The sequence below is a fragment of the Phalaenopsis equestris genome, unplaced genomic scaffold (genome assembly GCF_001263595.1).
Source record: "Phalaenopsis equestris unplaced genomic scaffold, ASM126359v1 Scaffold000002, whole genome shotgun sequence".
Lineage (NCBI taxonomy): Eukaryota > Viridiplantae > Streptophyta > Magnoliopsida > Asparagales > Orchidaceae > Phalaenopsis > Phalaenopsis equestris.
Window position 1 is genome coordinate 60,800,053 of NW_018164444.1, and position 22,131 is coordinate 60,822,183.

A 22,131-nucleotide genomic window follows, 5' to 3' on the forward strand; every position below is an offset into this window, starting at 1 on the left:
AATTGTTATTTAAAAATTTATTTATTATTGATTAAGAAAGAGAAAAATGATAAATATTGTAGGCGATGAAGAAAGAAAGAATATAGTTACAATTAAAATTAAGATAGGAAAGAAAATAATTCCTTATGTTGATAATTCTGATAAAGATCTTTTGAGTGATAAAAGTGACGGGACTTTCAAATTTAAAAACCTTAATGTTGATGGTATATTATATTCTTATTTTAAGAGGAGGAAATTATGAGTGGGAGAGGAGAATAACTTAAACTCATTTTGGGTAATATGTCAATACGTTAAAATTAATGACCAATACAAAAGATGCCTCATAAAGAAAGAATTTTCATTGGATGAGATTTAAATTAACATGTTGATAGAGTGGTAGAAGATTTTCAAAATATTCACGGTGGCTATGATTTTGGAGTGTCGAATGAAGAAAGTATAATCATACTAGATTTTGCTTTATAGTGTGATTTTGTTATTGCTAATACTTTATTTAAGAAAAGAGATGAGGATATAATTACTTATAAAAATTTATCTAATAAAATAAAAATTAATTATTTTCTTATGAGAAAAAAGATCATCTAGAATATAAAGATTTTAAGGTCATTCCAAATGAAAATTAAAGTACTCAACATCAATTATTAGTTCTGGATTTTAAGATAAGGAGTTGCAATATAAAAAATACAATGAAATATAGTCATAGAATTAGAATGAGGCACCTAAAAGACAAAAATAATTTTTTTTTTATGATTAAACTTCAAGATTTCAAAATTTGGAATGTTCATGACAAAGTTAATTTTATGTGGGATAAAGTAACAAACACTATTAAATAAGAAAATTAAAAAAAAGTAACAAAAGATTGAAAAATCCAAAGAAAAATTCATTATAAATAAAAATAATTGGTGGTGGAATAATAATGTGCATACGAAGATAAAATATAAGAAATTGTGTTATAAATTTTTTTTTTTAATATAAAAGCATAGATAACTAGGAAAATATAAGGTGGCCCGTAAGGAGTCTAAGAGAACAATTTATTACGATAAAAATTCTACTTTTAGTAATTTTTATAATAGATTAGATATTAAAAAATGAGAAAAATGTATGTATAAGCTAGCCAAACAAAAAGAAAACAAAAGTAAGGATTTAATTTAAGTGAAGTGTATTAAAGATGGAAATAAAAAATTGCTTTTCTTGGAGGAAGATATTCAACATAGGTGAGTGAGCTATTTTGAAAAAAACTTTCAATAAAGTTTTTGAAAATGCGATCAATCTGAGTAATCTTAACATCGTTAAATATAATAAAATATTTTATTTTTTATCATTGCATTAATAAAAAGAAGTTTAGGAGACTTTAAAGAAAACCAAGGGTGGAAAATTAGTAAGACCTGATGATATCTCAATTAAAGTATGAAAATATTTAGGAGCTTTGAGACTTTCATGACTTACTGAACTCTTTAATATTATTTTAAGAACTAAAAAATTGCCAAAGGAGTGGAGGAAGAGTTTTTTGGTCCCCATTTTTAACAATAAAGGGGGTGCATAAAAAATGTGCAAATTATAGATGAATTAAGTTAATCTATAATACTTTAAAATTATGGGAAAGGGTAATTGAACATAGGTTAAGACTAATACAAATATTTCTCATAATCAATTTAGATTTATATAGGGCATGTCCACTATAAGAAACTATTTTTTGAGAGGTTTGATGGAGAAGTCAAAGAGAGTAAGGAGGATCTACATATGATTTTTATTGATTTAGAAAATGCTTACAATAAGGTTCCAAGAGCAGTTCTTTGGAGAGTTCTGAAGAAGAAAGGCTTTGACATGACTTATATCCAAGTTTTCAAATATATGCATACTAGAGTTGTCACTTGTGTTCGAATAGAAAGATGATTGATTAAGTATTTTCCTATTTCAGCTGGATTACACCAGGAATCAGCTTTAAGCCCATTTCATTTTGTTATATTTATGGATGCTCTTACTGAAAATTTACAGTAAGAGCCTTCGTTTGAGTAGATCTAAAACTTAAGATATGGAATACAACTCTAGTAGTAGTAGCTGTAGTGGCAGAGTTGTAACCAAGGTCAATCAAGTCTGTAAAATGTGTGAACATTTTAGATATCTCAAGTCTATTGTTCAAAATGATTGTGATAATGATGGGAATGTTATTAATAGAGTTTAAGTTGGTTGGTTGTAGTGGAGGAATGCATTGGGCCTATTGTGTGATAGAAAAGTTCCGCTTAGACTTAAAAGGAAAATTTAATAAGATGGTAGTCAGAACTATAACGCTTTATAGCATAGAATGTTGGCCTTTAAAAGAGAAGCATAAAACAAAGTTAAGTGTTGCTGAGATGAAAATGCTTAGGTGTATGAGTGGCTTAACTCTTAGAGAAAATGTGAAAGGATTTGTGTAGCTCCAACGTCGAACAAGATTAGAGAGCCATCTTAGATGGTTTGGTCACATTATACGTAAACCATCTGATAATCTAGTTAGGAGAGTAGATGTTTTAGATTATTAAGAAAAGTAGAGGCAAACCTAAAAACACTTGGGCATATTGTATAAAAAATGATCTTAATCTATTAGAATTAAATGAAAATATGACACTCAATAGGACACAATAGAGAAAAATAATTCATGTAGCCAGCACCACTTTGTGGGATAAAGGCTTGTTGTTGATGTTGTATGTCAATACATTAAAATATGTTATTTTGATATCTTAGCTTACTTTAATAGTTTGATGCTTGTATACTAATCTTATTATGATTTAATGTTATGATGTTAATTGATTGAAGTTTGTATAACCAATCTTATTCCATGATTTAATGATGAGATTTTTAGACACTTCTTCCTATTTGTTAGTTCATACATTGTTAGGACATTGATATATTAGTTAATAACATATTAATAAGTTAATGTACTAATACAATACTTCTTTCTCTATATTTTAAACTTTATACAGCTCTTCTTTCTTAATATATTTTATTGAATTTGAGGCTTATACTTTAAAACAACTTACACCTGAACCTACAGACAGAAAAAAAAATTAATATTTAATTGCGCAATTTTAATTCCAAGTTATCTTCTATAATCAAGAAAATCAAGAAAAATCATGTATATCTCAAAAAATCTTTTTTTTTATTATTATTCTCTCAATTTTTGCCAGACATGCATTCATAAATGCATCCAAATGCTATGCAGGCTTGCAGCCAACCTATTTGGAAAGTATTTTTCAATTCAAAGAGATAATTTTTTCTTTTCTTATCAATAATAAATAGAACATAAAGTGTTGAAGCAAATCAATGGATTCTCTACATGATTTATAATGATGTCTACTCACAACATCAGCTTAACTTTCTAACATGACCAAAAAAGATGAAAGAGGAATAAAACTCCTCATCTCAAACCCATTCCCACCAAAAACAAAAATCATAGGCCGAACCAAACAGCACTAGAGCCCTCTATATAGCTTTGCAGAAGATAGGAATGAATGAGCTTCTGAGCTTTCCACGAGAATTGGTGAAGAGTAACATAGCAAGCTGTGAAAGAGAACATGGACGGCAGAAGTTTGAGATGTTAGTACTTGGTCAAAATGTCGTTTTTGGTGGCAAAATAATAAACGTATGTCACGCCCAGAACCTTACGCAAGCATCCTCTTTTATTAAAATATTGATATTAACAACATTGACCAACCAATTCATGATAGGCCACCCCTTCCAACTACATAAGCAAAGCCTCTCCCAGTTACTCTCATATATCAGATATCAGAGCACTAACTCTCATATATAAAGTGACATCTCCCAGTTACTCAAAAAAGCACTCCTTGAATTTGTACTCATCTTCCTTGTCAAAAAAAGAAGGGACCTTACACTCACTGTAGCAATTGGCACATAAACAAAACTTTGCCTTCACTTCTTTGAACATGAGGTTGGAGATTCTGTACCTGCAAACCCCACATGAATGCCGGCTTCTGTGCACCTTAGCACCTTCCTCTAGCTTCATCAATGTACTCATTATTCCAAAACCATGTTCAATATCATCAAACATGTTCACAAATTCATGAAATGAAATATCAATACCATCTCCTACCTGGGGGATCTCCATCAGATCAGAAAACTGCTGAGAAAGAAAGTAAACCTTTCTCAAGTTTCTCATGTAAACATAGGCATCCACACTAGAAAACAGGTAATGTGGTTCATTCTTTGAAGGATGCCATGAAAGAGCATCAAAGGCTGCTCTTTTTCGATTCTCCGGTGATCCTCCACATATAGGAGCTATGACGGCAAAGAACATACCAAGATCAATCTTTCCAGAACCAGTAATATCCAATACATGCCATATCCGTTCATCAATTGCCTTGATGGCACCACGAAAAGTATCAGGCCGCAAGGAATGGAGAAGCTTGTAGAGAAGAAGCTCCACCTCAGCCTTCCTTACCGATCTATCTGAAGAAGAAACAGGGAATTGGTATGCCTCCATTTCCTTCTTCAGAAGAGTAGCATCACAACGTCCTAATTTAGTTGATTTCTGGATTTCTCTAGTCCATATGGTATCTGACAAGCATTTTTGAGTTGTGGTTCTCTCATCTGCTGTCACAAACTTAGAAGCATCAACTGTAACCCAATGTGCTCGCTCATCTTTCGGTTTCTTTCTCTTTGATTGCTTCAAATGCTGAATGGCTTCATACAATTCTATCCTTTTTGTTATCTTTAATGCTTCAGAAAGAGCTTTTTTTGCCTCATTCAGCTCTCCAGCACCAAACAAAGAGATACCTCGATTCAGATGAGCTTTCCAGTGACCTGGATTGAATGCAACCACCCTCCCAAACATGTCTGCTGCTCTCTTATGCCTACCTGCACTCAGAAGCAAGCTCCCTAGATTATAAAGAGCATCTAAATGGTCAGGTTTGAGATCAATCGCCCTTTGAAAGGCCAGAATTGCCTTCTCCTCCTCCTTCATGACGTAGAAAACACATCCGAGATCACAATGTGCATCAGGATAGTCTGGCTTGAGGAAAACAGCTTCCTGCAATGCCGTCTCTGCTGGCTCATACTCACCAACACCAAACAAAGCGCTTCCAAGAAGCTTGAGAGCTTTATAATGGCTTGGGGAGAGGATGGCAGCTTCGCGATAATGCTCACTGGCATTGATCACTAGGCCTTCTGCTTCCATGACTATCCCCAAATTCACATGAATCTGAGGAAGGAGACCTGACCACTGAAATGAATCGCTCTCAGCCAGCTCCAGAGCGGCCAAGATGCTATCTTTAGCCTCTTTAATCCGGCCTAGAGACCATAGAGTGTTGCCCATCCGGAAAAGAGGCCGCGCATCCATTGGCCGTAGCTCTAAAGCGCGGCGGAAACTTTCAAGCGCCTGCATGAACAACCGGCGTTCGAACAAAGTCCTCCCAATCGCAAGATGGCCATCAAATACCTCTTCCACCATAAGCATACTGTCAACTTTAGCCCTAATCGCCTTCAACTCCTGCAACAAAACCCGGAACTCACTAGACTTCTCGTTAAACACAAACTCTGAACCCCTCCGCTCCAGCTCCAACCCAAGATCAGTAGAGCACCACACTTCTGAGAATCCCTCCGCAAAAGTGGATTCTTTAGACAAAAGCTTAACTGCACGAGCCCGAATCTTAGCCCTAATAGCATTTTCAACCTCTTCGATCACCTTCCAAGTACTACCATACTTCACGCCATGGTTGGGCGAAGAGAGCCACGTAAGAGAGAGCTGCAGGTACCGATTGGTGCTCAAACTAGAATTGAACACATCTGGATTCTCATTAGAGAGAAACAAAGCGGCAAAATCGCGGTCGAGATCGCCGGCTCCATCAGCGTAGGTTTGACAGAGACCGTCGAGGGAGAGGCCGGATGAAGAATCAGCGTTGAAATCACAGTAAGAGCGGAAGACCACGTCTACGATGGACGAGATCTGATCGCCGGTGAAATGGAGGGCGGGGTTCACGGCAGCAACGAGGGCGGCCAATTCGGAGCGGTCGAGACCCCCATCGCCGTTCAAATCGAAGCGCTCGAATATCGAACGTACCTTTTGACGCCTCGTCAGCTCCTCGCCGGAGCTCCGGCGAGGAATCTCCATGGAAGATTCTTCGCCGGCCGGCTGTTGGGGCGTGGGCTTGTCCCGTAGCTCCTTAGCATTCCAGTAAAATGGGAAGCTTTGGTTTGGGGCTTTCTACTAGTTTGGATCTTGCTGTATTGCAGCTGTACATAGAGGCTAGAGCTGCTGTTTTTATGTTAGAATTTGAACGGGTTGAAATGCTAATTTATGGAATAAGAAAAAATAAATGCTTATATAAGCCCATCAAATTCGATTTATGCTACTAAGGAGCATTTATTTAAGGTTTTAATCAAAGGATTATATATATATATTAAAGATTTAGTTCTCATTTTCTTCTTATTATTTTAAGAGTTATTTGCTTAAAAATATTTAAGATGCATGCATATTCTAAAATTAATAAAAACTAAACTTTTGGATCTCTTAAGGTGGTTTAGTTGGCTGTAAAATAAATCCACAAAATTAGAATTTAATATGAGCTACAACAATAACAACAAGTCTTTATCCCACTGAATAGATCCTATTGATAATAATAATAACTCGTCCCAACATTAGCCCATTACCCCCCCCCGCCACGCTGGAGTGGCCACCGTGCCAATTCTTTTCTTTTCTTTTCTTTTCTTTTTTTTTAATTTCCCTAATAAATTTTATTAGTTGCAAAATTTTAAAATCCATCCTAAAAAAAGTAAACACATAATATCCATTGAATATAACATCATATAAGCCCATAGATACCAAGCCAACTATTAGACTGTAAAAATTTAAAAGTTTCAAAGGAAAATAAAATGTGCATCTGATTCAAATCCTTGAAAAGGCTAAAAACCTCTCATCAGTAAAACAAAGAAACTGAACAAAACGTATAAAGAGAATGATTAACATACATGGCCAGTCATAAGTTTCTTTCCATAATCAGTAGCAAATTATCCAAACGCAGCAATAAAATAACTCAGCTGTCCCTGCGAAAGCAAACCAAATGATGAAATGGTAAGAAGCTACAGCCATGCACATTTCAATGCTCTGCACCTTCCAGGGCATATTTTTTTTATATTTCTTCACAAACGGATATTCCACAATCTGTACTTAGCAGCCTTACTTATAACTAGGATCTCACCAAGATTGATGAATTAAAATAAAAAAAAATATAAGATCTGTACCTTCAGCCATAGATTTAGAACATATCTACTGAATTCAGTTTAATGCAGAATGATCATGGTTACCGCCAATCAGGACTAATATGGTTGCCAGAAAAGTTCTCAGTAAAATAAGCTGCTTGAGATGACAGACTGCTTGAAGGTATTGATTGATCGAGTTGATTTGGAGGGTCGATGCTCTTAAGATAACCAGGAAAAGTAGCGAGTTCATTGGATATTGCAGTGACACCATGAAATTGGGATGATGAAATTGATGTTTGACAAGCGGAACCAAGATATGTGGAAGATCTAAAAGGCACACTTTCAGTGTGCTTCAATGAATTATAACTGTTTGTGGGGAAAGAAGTGCGTGATTCAGGAAGTATGGAACCAGGAATCTCTGTAGGAATGGCTGCAAATTGTGGATAATTTGGCAGACTTGCACTCAATAATGGGGAAGGGTTTGGTAGATTTTCAACGTTTAGCTTCTTCCCATCCATCATGTAGCCATCCTTCACAAGAGATGTTTGGAATGAGGAAACAAGGGATTTTGGAGACTGCAAAGGCACACTTTCAGTGCACGTAAATGAATTATAGTTGCTCTTAAGAAAAGAAATACCAGATTCCGGAAGCATGGAACCTGCAGGACCTGGCCAATTATTAGGTTTAGGAATCGATTGAGGAATGGCGGCAAGTTCAGAACCTGCAGGACCTGGCCAACTATTTGGTTTAGGAATCATTTGAGGAATGGCGGCAAGTTCAGAACCTGCAGGACCTGGCCAACTATTTGGTTTAGGAATCGTTTGAGGAATGGCGGCAAGTTCCGAACAATTTGGCAGATTTGCATTTGAAGAAAGTGGAATAGAAGCAAGGCCAAGATAATTTGGAAGATTTACATTTGAAGTAGATGGTGGATTTATTCCCTGATAATTTGGCAGATTTGCATTGTAAAATTGAGGAATATAAGGCAAGCATGGAAATTTTGGCTGATTTGAAATCAAAGATGGAGGGGGAATAGAAACAAATCCAGCATTATTTGGCAGATTTGCATTGGAAGGTGCAAAGGTTCCTGCTATTCTAACTGCTAGTTTCCTACCATCAATCAAGTAACCATTCATTTTTTCTATAGCATTCGAAGCATCACTGGCATTAGTATACTTAACAAAGCCGCACCCTTTGCTTCGGCCGGTGCTCTTATCCATTAGCACTGTCGCTGAACAAATGGTTCCATAAGGCAGGAACAGCTCCTTTAATTTATCAATAGTGACAGATTGAGGAAGAAGACCTACGAAGAGATTAGCAAGATCAAAACCCTTCGGTTTGTCACCATGTGCATTAACCACAGAAGGCAGGGGGGGAGGAGAAATTGGTGGACTTTTAAAAGAAGAAAATAAACTTCCAGATCCCGTGAGATAGTTAGGACTGGTTTTTGATTCCGTTGCAGAGAGGGGGCAAGCAGAGGTTGGATGGCTTGGCATACCACAGATGACACATGGGTCCATCTCCCATGATTTTCGTACCCGAATCCCTTTTAACTCAGCAAGCTCTCTCAGTTGGGCAGATTTACGATAATTATAAGAATCATCAACAGGAACCAAAAGCTTTTCCACCATACTTACAGCAGCATCTAAACAAATCTGGCTGTCTGATAGTATCAGGACGTGCAGCTCATCATCACTCGAGCTTCCTTTATCCCTAATATCTGAACCTTTACCTCTTATAAGAATTGTGGCCCCCGCCTCCGCCTCCATTCTCTTCAAGCCATTCCCACTAGGACCAAGTATAAGACCAACAAAGTTATAATTGGGATATTCCTTTAAAGGAATGTATAACTTCTTGCAGAATTTGTAACTATGTATTGAACGATGTTTAGGTTGATCTTCCTTCTTTATCTTTCTAAGAAGTTCCAAAATGATCTCATTCTTCTGCTTCAAGAGCTTCAAACGGACACTGGACTCATTTAAATCAAGTCCAACATCAATAGGTTGTGGAGATGAGGAACTTTCTTTCTGTGGCTTATTGATTATCATACTACCCTCAAGCTTTTGGTGTATCTCTTGAAGCTTTGCATTCAACCTTTCTATGCGCTTGTCATTGTGTACGTTGGATAAAATATCCTTCACAGAATCTGGAAGCTTTACAGTATCTGAAAAGTTAAACTGAGTTTTATCATTGGACCATCTAGTTCTCCTACTTTTATTTAGGACAGTATTATCATTCTCTGGAATTGAAGCCCCGGCCTTTGTATCACTGGACCATCTACTCCTTTTTTTATCTTGGTCACCACACTCATTTAATAGCATTGGAGTCTCGGCCTTCATATCCCATCCACTGCGCCTTTTCTTTCTAGAAGTCAATGGATCACCCGGTTGCTTGGAAACAGTTGCATCTGTAGAGAGGTTATTTGATTCCCTTTGACAATGATTAAAAGAAGATTCAGCAGAAGGTTTTGATGCTGAAATTATCTGATCTGATGCTTTATTTTCTTTGAGCAAACGAGGTGGTTGATCCATAGAACTACTCAAAGGCTCTTCTTCATTAGGTTCCTCCTCTGATTCTTCGGAGGACTCTTCTTCAACAATCTCTTCAAATGATACATCTGATGGATCTTCATCACTGACTTTTTCTAATGTTATCTCATTTGTTGGATATTCTGCAGTTTCTGCTTCAGATTCTTCAATCGGATCTTCTTCAGATGGTTCTTCTGGACATGAATCTTCATCATCAAATTCATCTCCAAATGGAACTTCTTCCGCTGGTTCTTCATCAGATGAACCATCTTCATTTGGTTCTTCTGCACTAGAAGCTTGTAACTTGTTCAATTCTTCACATGAACCTTCTTTCTTTGGGGACATACACAAGTTTTCATTTGGTTCTTCTTCACTAAGCATTTCCTCTTCACTGTACTCCTCAAATTCATCATTGGTGTATCCATGGCTGCCGCAATCTTCTAGCGATTTTGGCTTAACAAGATCACTTTGCTTCATCATGTTTGTTGCGATAATAAATTGGAGCAGTTGTCAGGAAACCTGGAAAAATAAAATACATCAGAAAATGTGGATCAATGTATTTTCATAAAGCCATATAGTAGCAGCTGTTAGGGTATGCTGATTCATGACTGAGAACAAAATATGAACAGCAATAGCAAATGAAAGCATGAATAAATCAAAGGCAAGTAAGATGGTCTCCCAAAGACTCAAAGTTTTGTGGAAGGTGTATTTGTAGACTTCAATGGATTTATAAGGGCAAAATAAGTGCGAGGGTAAGGAAATATTATAAACAGTTTGCTGATCTCGCTTTCGGTCGAAGTGCAGTTTTCCCCTCCTTAGTAGCCTAGGATCTAGCCGTAGGACCTTTCTGTCGACTACTCTTAGAAAATTAGTGAAAGAGCCGTTCCCGTTAGCAATTCTGAACTTTTATTCGCTCGACTTGACGTTCCATGTAGTAGTCTTGACCGCTATTGTTTAGCAGGTAAGGCTACTCCGAAGGAACTCAAGGAGCATTCTTATAGGACTGTCGGCCTTAGGATTGACTTTACTCGTTGATTTGGCGTCGATGCGCTCTTCGCCGTCCCGTTTAATCGAATTCGAGCCGAAATTTTGATAGGATTTGGGCCGCGACGTGTTTTTAGCCCGATCGACGACGAGGTTGCCCAAACGACTCCGAATGACAAAACGGACTGCGTCAATGCGTCCGGAACATTAATTTTGCCTAGGGGGGACGTTCGTTTCATTGCGACGGCGCGTCTTGGGGAAAATACCTATTTAAGTGTTAATTATATAAATAAATAATATTTTTATTATTATTATTATTATTATTATTATTATTAACTTATATTAAAATCCTTAACCTAACTCCATCCCCCAACCCTACTTTTTATCGCCGACACAGTTACACTGCAGTCCGCAACATACATCTCCAACGGATATGACTAGGTGATCAAAGAAATGATTGCCGACCAATACCTAAAAATTGTCTTGTAATTTTTTTCAACTTCTTTTTTTTAACTGAAGCTCAATCATTACTAAATTACCCTCCCCAAGCAACTTTGTACATGCCCAAAAGAAAGTAAATATCAAAGCATCAGAAAATCAAATCAATGTTCCACTTAACAAACAAATAAATTTTCAAGGTATCAAAAAGGTAAAGTTATGAGTCTTCATGGGCAGTTTATCAGAAAAAAATTACAGATAAACTCCAATAATTACCTTAAAACTGAAGCAAATTAACAGCTGAATCCAAGAGTAATGATAAATAATAAAACAGATTAACAAGAGGGGGCAGACACGGAGGAAAATTTAGATTGAACCATTTGTTTTTTTGGTATTTGCTAGACCAACCATGCTATATGGATGCAAGTTGCCCACAACATGTCATTCACAAGCAAATTAGGTATGCCGAAAAATGATAATACTTAGATGAATGTGATAAAATAAGGATAGAAAGACACAAAAGAAAGATACTGATAGCACAATTTGAAGATAAAGCAGGAAAATAGCTAAGATCATTTGGTTATATACAACAAAGGACAAAATATACACCAATTAGAAACAAGAAAATGTGTTAAAAAAGAAAAGACCAAACTAAATGTAAGAGATTAGACATTGTGCAATAAGAAGCATAAAACAGAGCTCCTCTTCAATGATCACAGATTTCCATCCTCAGTTTCAAGATGGAATCTCATGCAAAGAAACGCCATCTTGCAAGCCTTACTTAAACATTTATATTCGGCCCCAAATGAGTAAGGACAGAGCTGACATGAGAAAGTATATAGACAATAAAAGGCATTTAACCACATTTCTTAAATCGCACAGAGCACAACCAGACATAAAACTGCCGCATGAAAATTAATGTAAAAACAATCAGATGAATCAATTTGAAAAGCTTATGTGAAAACTAATGCCCCAGGATGCTAAAGCTCTCATAAAACACAACCTATACGTCAAGAAAAACTTCTGGCCTCCAAAGCTTTTTAGACATTTGAACCCCAACTTTATTTTGCAATCTAAGGGTAGTGACAACAGCTAGGGCTGTAAATTAACCAATGCACTCGTTGAACTCCTCAAATTCGGCTCGATTAAAACTCGATCATGTTCGTTCAAAAAAGCAAATAAACAAACTTGAACAATTTTTAAAAGCTCGAAGTTTAATAAAACTAAACATGAACATAGTAAAATTTGTTCATTTATGTTAATGAACAAGCTCGTTTGTTGGTTCAACAAACAACTTGATAAATACCGATATTAAGCTCGATAAAAATTTTTATCATCTATGATATATTATTTAAATAAAATATAATTAATTTGAATTTATTTAATTATATAATTAATGGTAATATATTATTATATTAATAATATTTTTAGATTAATTATTAATTAAATATTTATTTTATTAATATACAATTATTAATTATTTATTTATTTTATTAAAGTCTAGGTGTTATATATAAAAATACATAAGACTTATGTGGTATGTATGAAATGCCCCTTAAAATTAACTTTAAACTCCAACAAACCTCACTTTCCTTCTAACCTCTCAGAATTTCGGCTCTCGGTTTCACCCATAACATAAGAAACCCTGAGTCGCTAGGGCGTACAACTAACGGAGGCAACAACAAGATTGTGGAGGGCAATGATCTCTAAAACTCTAGTCTCTAATATATCTCCCCTTTCCACTCTGCTCTTAAATCCTACTAGATTAATCCCCATATTTCTAATCCTTCCTCGCACCCCTCTTCACACGCTTCAACTTCTTTAAATGCTATGATCCTCCTAAATTACTATATACAAGTTTTGAGGCAAAAAGAGGGGAAATGGGATTTAAGATTTTGTACGGTTTAAAGTTGTAATTTTTATTGTTTAGACAATATCCAGGATTTAAAAGCAAAATGGAGGAGAAGTGGGATTTAAGATCCTTTAGGGTTTTATTTTGTCATATTTGTTCATTGGTAGGATTTAGGCTAAATCCTGCTTGATGATGCTTAATTCCTGCTTCCAAACAACCCCTAAGGATTTAGGGCAAAAAGTGGAGAAACATGATTTAAGTTCATGTAGGTTTTAAAGTTGTCATTTTTAGTTATGCTGTAGGATTTAGGTTAAATCATGCTTAAATACTACATAAATCATTCTATTAAACAGCCCCTAAGTGAGAGATTTACGGCAAGCCCAAGCTATGAACAATTTAAACAAATCAAGCTTAATTTAAACAAATCAAGCTTACAAATCAAGCTTAAACAATATATGAAAGCTTGACACAAGCTCAAGTCGAACATGAACAACTTATAATTATACCAAATCAAGTCTAAGCTGTGATATACTCGACTTGACTCGGCTCAATTACAGTCCAATAATAGCCCTTACTCAAGGATAAATATTCACCATCCTTTTACCACCGATAGGGTATCAAATCCTAGGAGATTAATTAATAAATTCATTAGAAATCAATAGAAGAAGTAAATTATTTGCGTTTGCATTTTATTCCTTTTTGTTTTCGACATTTCACCTAATGCGTATGCATTTTATTCCTTTTTGTTTTCGACATTTCACCTAATGCATATAAAAGGGCACTTGGCCAATGAGCATGACTGCATATTATGCATACATACATGCATATTGGACCTACAATACTTTAAAATTTAACGAATGCATACATACATTAATTAAATATCTATGAACTTTAAAAAGAACAAATCAAAATAATTAATAAAATAAAATAACTATAAAATATTGCACTTAAATAGATGCAAGGCATAACAATCATAATCAGGTCACTTGATTGATAGAATCAAGTCGTAAATCCCAACAATATTTTTCAATTTTTAAAAAATAATGTTACATATATTGCATTTCATTGAACTAAACATCATGGATCTGAAGTGTAGATGACTTAGCCGGTTACCCTTTCCAGATAAGATAGTAAGTCCCAAAAAGTCAAGCTCGGTTTCTTTCCATCATGGGATTGAACCTATAAATCCAACTATATTTTCTCAAACTTGGTAAGTGCTCCCAACCTGTGCAGATAGTGCTCACTGTTGTTTAGGTTCTAAGATCAATGGCTTCTCCTTTGTTGCATCATAAGTCCTCACCTTCAATAATTTTCCATAATCTTATATTTGAATATAATTCATAGTTTTTAAATAAAATCACAATTCATATATTAATAAATTTCAATTTTTAAAATGTAAAACCAAATATAAAGATAGTCGAAGTGCTATTAAGTTTATCAGTATTTAAGCACTCCCTATCTTTCTCCCATTTGCTTCTGAAAAGAATTATTTCAATTTAAACAATCCCAATTGAATCTCTAAAATAACAATCTTGAAAATTAAAATTTATAAAGACATGAACCACTACTTTAAGAATATTTTTGGGGGATCATCACTCATAATATGTAATTAATTATAACGGTTCGCCCCTACAAGAAACATGTATCCCAGATTAAAATAAATTTTATCTTACCAAAATTAGATAGGTAACAATCTCTTATTAATGTAAACCAACAAATTTTGAAATTTTTATCTAATGATTAAATTGATTATATAATAATATTTGTATCTTCCGAAATAATATATTATTCATAATATCATATTCCATCACCTAAATAAAAAATTTTGACATTTGTACAGCGATACATTTCTTAACCCACAAAATAATCAAGTCCAAACTATTGTTAAAAGTAATTGTAGAGCAACCAGAAAAATTTCCAATTATAGCAAAATTATATTGGGTCTCTACTTTTTTATACTATTTAAGTTGATGGTCATAAAAATATTCAAAATATTAAGTTAATGGTCATAAAAAATATTCAAAATAAGTGTCTTAGTGTATTCTTCTCACAAATTGCATATCTTAAATAGAGGTGTCAAAAAATTGACTCGAAATTCCAACTCGCCCGAACGCAGCTCAAAAAATTTGGTTTGGGTTGACCCGAATAATTTCAAGTTGGGTTTAGGATGACCCGTAAACTCAAAATTTACCCACTAACCTAAAACTGACTTAAAATTAACCCGTCAATTCAAAATGACTTGAAATCAACGCGAATTCGATCTAAATAATTATAATGTCTTATGTTAAAAAGGTTATAAGGATCGGGTTCGAGTTAGTGAGTTGAAAGCAGGTTCGATTCAATTTGAACCTTTAACCTGTTTAATATTCAGGTCGAGTCAGTTTTGGGCAAGACCCAAACCCAACTTACAAACTTGAACTAACATCCCCAATCCCAAATATGTAAAGGCCATTGCTAATAAAGTGGGAAACTAGAATACTCAAATGCTTGAAAGATAGAGTTAGTAGGAAAAAGAATGAGAACAATATGCAATTTAAAAGGGTATGATAATAATTATGAATCAATATCACTAGAAGGTAAAATGAAGTCTAGCCATAATAGGTTGAGTATGTTCAATATAGAAGAATAATCATATATACATAAATAAAACTTTCAAAATTAAAGATAGGTAGTTAAAATTATGGGTGTCAATTCGGCGAGTTTGGGTTTCACCCGGAATTAAGCTGAACTACTTGACCCGAGCCCGAGCACGACCTGAATATTAAAAGGGTTAGGAAAGCCAACCCAAACAAGACCTATCTTCAACTTGTTGATGTAAACCTGAGTCGCATAACCTTTTTAGCATAAAACATCACAGCTATTCAGGTTAATTTGGGTCAAATTCAAATCGATTTCTAGTTGGCATGTTGATTTCTAGTCAATTTTAGGTTATCGAGCCAGTTTCAAGTCAAACTTCGAGTTGACAAGTCAACTTGAAAAACTAAACGGTTCATAATTCCTAACTCGAACCCAGACCAAAAATTATTTGGGTCAACTTGAAACCAAATTTTTAGAGTCAAGTTGGCACTTTGGGTCAATTTTTGACACCCCTAGTTAGAGTAGGAAATTTGTGCAAGAAAAGCATATCATAAAGACTTAAGGTTAAATTTATCAAAATACAACATAGATGGTTATCTTAAGTGCTTCTAAGTTTTCAAAAATAAAAAGATAATTAAAAAACTGATTTATATTACAAGAAAGGAATGAAAATGTTAAGTTTAAATGTGATGACAACGAGAAAATAAAAAATATTACATTGGATAGATGACTAGTGGCCTCAATTAAAGATAAGGTACTGAAAACAGAATTATGTAGCTTGGACAGCAAATATAAAAATGCCAATTAGATGGGTACACAAGATTTTTGTCCAAAGATTAGGAAGAAAATAAATAAAGTAAAGATATTATGAATAGCAATTAATCAAATTAATTTGGGAAGAACAGGTTTAACACCTCAAACAATATTCAACAAGAATGAAAGATGAATTATAATTTATAAAATTAAACATAAACAGTTAAGATAAGATTAATGATGATGACTATTATAATTCCACTACTTATACTAAGAATCATCTAAGGTAACAACTAATTTTTTGTCTTATAACTTTGTTCCTCTAAGTCATTGCATTTGCTGCATTAGTTTGATTGTGCTCAGTAGAATCGAGTTATAGATCTCATTAGTTTTTATAACTTCTAATTGCCTGATCACTAGTATAATCATGTTACATTGCATTACCTTATAAAGTTTATACTGCATCTCAAATCTCCGGAGGAAAGTATAAAACTAAATTGTCCTGCTAAAATTCAAACATGATATCAAGGTTGTCTTACAGATTAACAAATGGATGAGCTCTCATTAGGTTGCAATAGCAGTGATTTAACTAGGAAATCATATAAATCAGATCAAGAGTAAAGCTCACCCTCAAACTGTAGCACCACCTGAGATGGGCTAAAACAAAACTTTCAATCACCTACTGATCAAAAGATTAATTTCAACAGATTATTGGCATTATTAACATGTATGCCATGGGTGTGAATGTAGAGCAAAGCAGTAGTATCCTTGTAGTGTAAATTCTCAGTGAGACCAAAAACAGAGTTTTTAAAAAGGTTGAGATAAAGTTGAAGAGAGAACCATAAAGGATAGAGTAAATCACCATCATATGAAGGTAAACTTAAACGGCATTTTCTGATTGGGTGAATGGACTGACTAAAGATGATAAAATATGTCCAACAAACATTGTGTCAAATTTACAATACTAAAAATCATATGATAAGCTAAATCCTACTGGAAAAATGTATATACCAACAATGGAAGAAAATGTTATGAAACCCATTATTCAGTGGAGAGATATAAGGAAATTAAAGACAAATTCATAGAAAATATATTTTACTTGTATATAAAGATCGTTTACTAAATGAACAACATTCTTGAAAGCAAGGTAATAAAATGGTATTTGAGCGCATGAGTACAGCTTGAGGAATAGCATATTCATTCTAAAACTTGGGAAGATACCAAAATAGTATTGTCTAGGCCAAAAAACCGTAGTAAAATGATAAAGCAATAAATTTGTTGATACACTCCCAATCTACAATAGAACAGGCATTTCAACTTGCACATAATTTATTAAAATATTTAAAAATTTCAACAGTCAAAGATATTCACTTCACAAGCCGTGGAGACAGTTTCATCACCCCTTGCAAATACAACCTCTACATCCATTATTTCTAAAGTGATAAAACAATCAACAAACATCTCAAATGAAATACTCTAAAATGGTATGCGACTAAAATCACAGGTTGACCAGGCCTTAATTTTCATTTCATGAGGCAACATAAATAAGTCCAAAAATATCTACTCCTACATGCAGATGAAACAGATAATGAACAAGCTAATGAAGATGATGCCATTAATGAGCTAGAACAAGTTATTAATGAAGCAGACAATGAAAAGGAAAGTTATCCTCTGAAGCTTCATTTGAATTTCATGTGTTGACTCATTATTACACTAGAATCTGATGCAAGAAAGGAATTACATTCAAAAACTAAGCAAAATTAAGAAAAACATGTCAACTCAATATTTATGCCAGACTTGAATAACTATGGTTGGTACACAGACACTATGAAACGTGAAATTCATATCTAGAGCTGATCCTTAACCTTACAAGGTTGCCTAACTGGGTAATACTTAGCAAAAATTATCTTTCTACCACCAAAAAATATATCTTGTCAATCAAACTTACTACATGTATCATAAGACATGTCATACATATTAATAGCATCGAATGGCATGGCAAACTGCAACCATATGCATGGGGAGATGAAGGGAGCTAACATGACTTGCACTATTGTGATATTCATGTGCAATGAAGCAAGCGCATTGTCCCATGGCAAGGGCTATTTTGATAAAGACTTAGAAATTAATTTTAATGATATGCATATATTATCTATTAATATTATTTTATTTTAATTAGGATTTTGGGTTTAATTTTAATTTTTATGACTTCAATCGGATAGGTAGGATAACTCCAAATATCCCTCTAAGTCTTGAGCTCGATGCTCACCCATCACAGTTGTTAAGTTGACCATATCTCTCGATGTTAACTCTTCCCCATCTCAATTAACCTGCCGATCGTGCACAAAAGCTTCCAACACAACTTGTTGAGCCCGCTACTCGAACTTTGACACTCAACTCGTTTTAGCATCTCAAACAGCTTCAACAAGTGTATGAGATTTAAAATCTTATCAATCACCTCTCACTGAAACTTATTTAACGCCTACAACCAAAACAATTTCATTCACACCTCAGCAAAAAATGAGAGCTTAGAAAGCAAAATTCTTTATTTTTCTAAGGTAATCAGATATAATGAAATTCTGTCCATTACTGATAGTTGTTTCCAAAGATATCTAAAGTGAAAAAGGAAAACTTTCATGTGATGGCACCTGAGTGTATTTGAAGGAGCTAAGCATTTTTGCCCAAAATGGGGGAGTTAAACTGGTGTTTGAAGTTGACATTCAATTCTGACATACAAGCTCATGTTGCATCAATCTAGTCCATATTAAATTTCCTGAGTTGTAGATGGATTTTAAATTCAAATTTTACCAATTCATAATAAAAATATTTTTAAGAGTAAGAACATGCAGCTAAAAGTGAATTAACTTGAATGCTTCCAAAAACACTCGTTCATATTGACGTTATCTCTTGCTACAGAAAAAAAACTATAAAATGGGGATTTCTTTCATGCAAGGATCATCTAGAATTCATTATTTCGCTTCATCTCACCGTTTGAAATAAAAATAGTTATAATGCAGCATCTATCAGTCTAGCATAAATAAGTGAGAACATTTCACCCTAAATGCTACATAAGCAACAAAGCCCATAAATGTTTCACACACACAAAAAAACAAAAGGACGTTGCAACATGTATCACAATGAGAAAATTCTACTCTCTGTGGGCGGCATCTTGTTAACAATAACAGATAAGTAGGTGTACCAGGTGAAGACTAAGACTGATGACAATAAGAGGTACAAGACTAGGCTTGTTGAAAAAGGCTTTCAGCAAAGGTAGTATATTGCCCATGCAGTGGAAGTTGTAAGCGGAGACAAAAGTAATTCAGGAAATAGCTTGGAAGTGCAACTGTTTGGACTCTGTTGATATGTTGACTGAGGGTGTTACTCTTGAGAAAGTGAAGTTGTGCGCAGTTTCGGTTGGTCTTATGGAGTGAAGACAGAGCTTTGAGGTGCAGAGGTGGAGGATTCATGACAGAAGATTCATATTTGAAGAAAAAGGGCGACACCGCCAATGGATGATATCAGGTCGAGGAGGAAGACATTTGCAGCAGGTGTATCAGTCTCTAAGTGGGAGATTGCTAAGCGTTAAGGCCCAATACACGCCTCCTCAACCCACCCCGCTCCACTCCCGATCGCAAACTATCGCGATCCCTCTCTCAATTGCGAAAGGTCGCAACCGCGACCTGCGATTTCGCGATAACTGTCGTTCCCTAGTCCCGATTCGCAAAGAGTTGTGCCTCCTTGTTGTCGCGAACTATTCCCGCCCCCTGTCTCCTATAAGTTGCAAACAAAAGAGAAGAATGTTTCCTAAGTCACATTTTATGTTTTTTTCTTCAGGTTTCCTCGGGATAGAGGAAGATTTCTTCGGGTCTCCACGAGACAGTGGAAGAGAAGTGCAAGGAGGAGTTGTTCCTTGCGGTAGAGGAAGAAGAAGGAAGAAGAAAGAAGAAGAAGATTGTTCTCTCTTAGCTTCTTCTTGGTGGCTTGTGGCAAAAGAAAAATTGGATTTATTTTTCTTGTAAGTTTATATTCTTCAGTGTATCTAGGTGTAGAGAGAGAAGAACAGAGAGAGAAGAATAGAGAGCAACGAAGTGAGAGTGAGGGATTCCTTTTGTAAGTCAAGATGATCGACAGGTGTAATTCCTCAAGTATTAAAATCCTCTGCAACTCTGTGGACGTAAGCAATTTGCAGAATCACGTAAATCTGTGTGTTCCGTTATGTTGTTCTTTTCTGGTATGAATTTTCTCGTTCTATTTTTCGCTTCAAAGATCGTTCTCCTATTTGATTTATATATATACCACATCAACTAGTATATCTAGATCTCGTTACAACTATAACTCCATCCATATGGTTCCTCTAAGCATTGTTGTAAGAATTTAGCTTATTCCTCTCAAATGTATACTTGTTTCATGCAATGTAACTTAAGATCACATTAAAGCACCTCTTTAAACCACCTTATATTTGGGATATTAGTTCCTCCTTGCACAAAGTAAAGTTATAATGTTTCCATGCTCTAAGAGGACACCATTAAATGATTTTTTTTCTTTTCCAATCATCGTCATTCATTCACTATATTTAGCAAGATTTTTGAAATTCACTTAATTACCAGCTCATTATGAAGCTTATATTGCCTACAAAAATGCTTGTTCAATATTGTGAATGACTTTTTGATAATAAAAAACTTATATGCTTTTTTGAACTCTTCGGAGTTGAGACATCTTAAACTACTTCAACTCATGAATCTTCTTCCACCTATAGCCTTAAGATAGATAAGGAAAGTTTAGCTCGATTCAGAATAGAATTTCACTCAATTAAAGTTTATGTTCTCTCAGTCTTATTGCATTTATCTTTCTATCTTTCTACATATCTTAATATACAGTGTAAAATAATCCCCCAGTACAGATCTGTGACTACTCTAACTTGTACTCATACTTTTCAATAGTGAATATTATTTTTCAACTCTATATAAAGAAGTTCGGCCACATGACTAAATTGCTAGATTTTTTTGCTCTCCTTATATTTTGTCACTACTTTACTCTTGACACCTTATAGAATAACTTACAAGTTTACTTGTTCCTAATTCCTTTTCTCTTCATATTTACCTACATAACATGATAATATATAAATAAAATAAAATGTTCACTAACATTAACATATGTAAAATAAAATGCATATTTTCATGAATAAATTTTTACATGATATAAAACCTAAAATGTTAGTTATGTGAATTGATAAAAAAACTATTGATATATACGTAAATCCACCCCATAATATTGTGTTCAAATATTTTATATATTAGAGAACTCAAGCCAAAAATACTCCCATTGGTTACAATCATGCGGCTGCTGCCTCGACGAGTACTGTAGACCCGATATCAGCATAATTTTGCTGATGTAAGCAGTGACGTATGCATAAATAACAAACATTAAAAAATATAGGAACGTTTACAGGTCTTTTTGAGGCAGCTGCATCTTATTGAATAATCAGCTGATAAACTATGTGTGGTGGCTATTATAAATTTTTATTTTTATTTTGGAAAAGCCAGAAAGCTATCAGAAAGGTACCATCTCACCTAGATGGGCGCTGATTTCAGCATTTTGAAAATGCATAAGCTGTCAAAACGCAGTTTATCCAAACACGTTAGATGAATTTTCAAAATGTTACCGTACCAAATAAATTCAATACATCTGTTTTTCTTAACATAAGTCGAATCTTAAAAATCTACTCTCCGAACAAGATTATCGGAGCTGCACAAACTATTTCATGAATGGATTCATTTCACACTTTTTCTAAGAGTCAAGCCACTCATACAC

General features: G+C 34.6%; 2 protein-coding genes across 3 annotated transcripts; both read right to left on the reverse strand.

Annotated features, from left to right (window-relative positions):
* Positions 1–3,289: 3,289 nt before the first annotated feature.
* Positions 3,290–7,019, reverse strand: LOC110021536 (uncharacterized TPR repeat-containing protein At2g32450-like). Its single transcript, XM_020720073.1, has 2 exons — positions 6,958–7,019; positions 3,290–6,244 (listed from the first exon to the last, which is right to left on the reverse strand). The coding sequence occupies exon 2, from the start codon at positions 6,098–6,100 to the stop codon at positions 3,800–3,802; it is 2,301 nt and encodes a 766-aa protein (XP_020575732.1). The 5' UTR covers positions 6,101–6,244; positions 6,958–7,019; the 3' UTR covers positions 3,290–3,799.
* LOC110021522 lies at positions 6,827–10,230 on the reverse strand. 2 transcript variants are annotated; one of them, XM_020720061.1, is made up of 2 exons: positions 7,994–10,230; positions 6,827–7,930 (listed from the first exon to the last, which is right to left on the reverse strand). In XM_020720061.1, exons 1-2 carry the CDS (start codon positions 10,194–10,196, stop codon positions 7,290–7,292), a joined length of 2,844 nt encoding a protein of 947 aa, XP_020575720.1. In that variant the 5' UTR covers positions 10,197–10,230; the 3' UTR covers positions 6,827–7,289. The 2 variants fall into 2 exon arrangements, with proteins under 2 accessions (XP_020575720.1, XP_020575712.1); XM_020720053.1 differs by having other exon boundaries at positions 6,827–7,032; positions 7,231–10,230.
* Between the last annotated feature and the right edge of the window lie 11,901 nt (positions 10,231–22,131).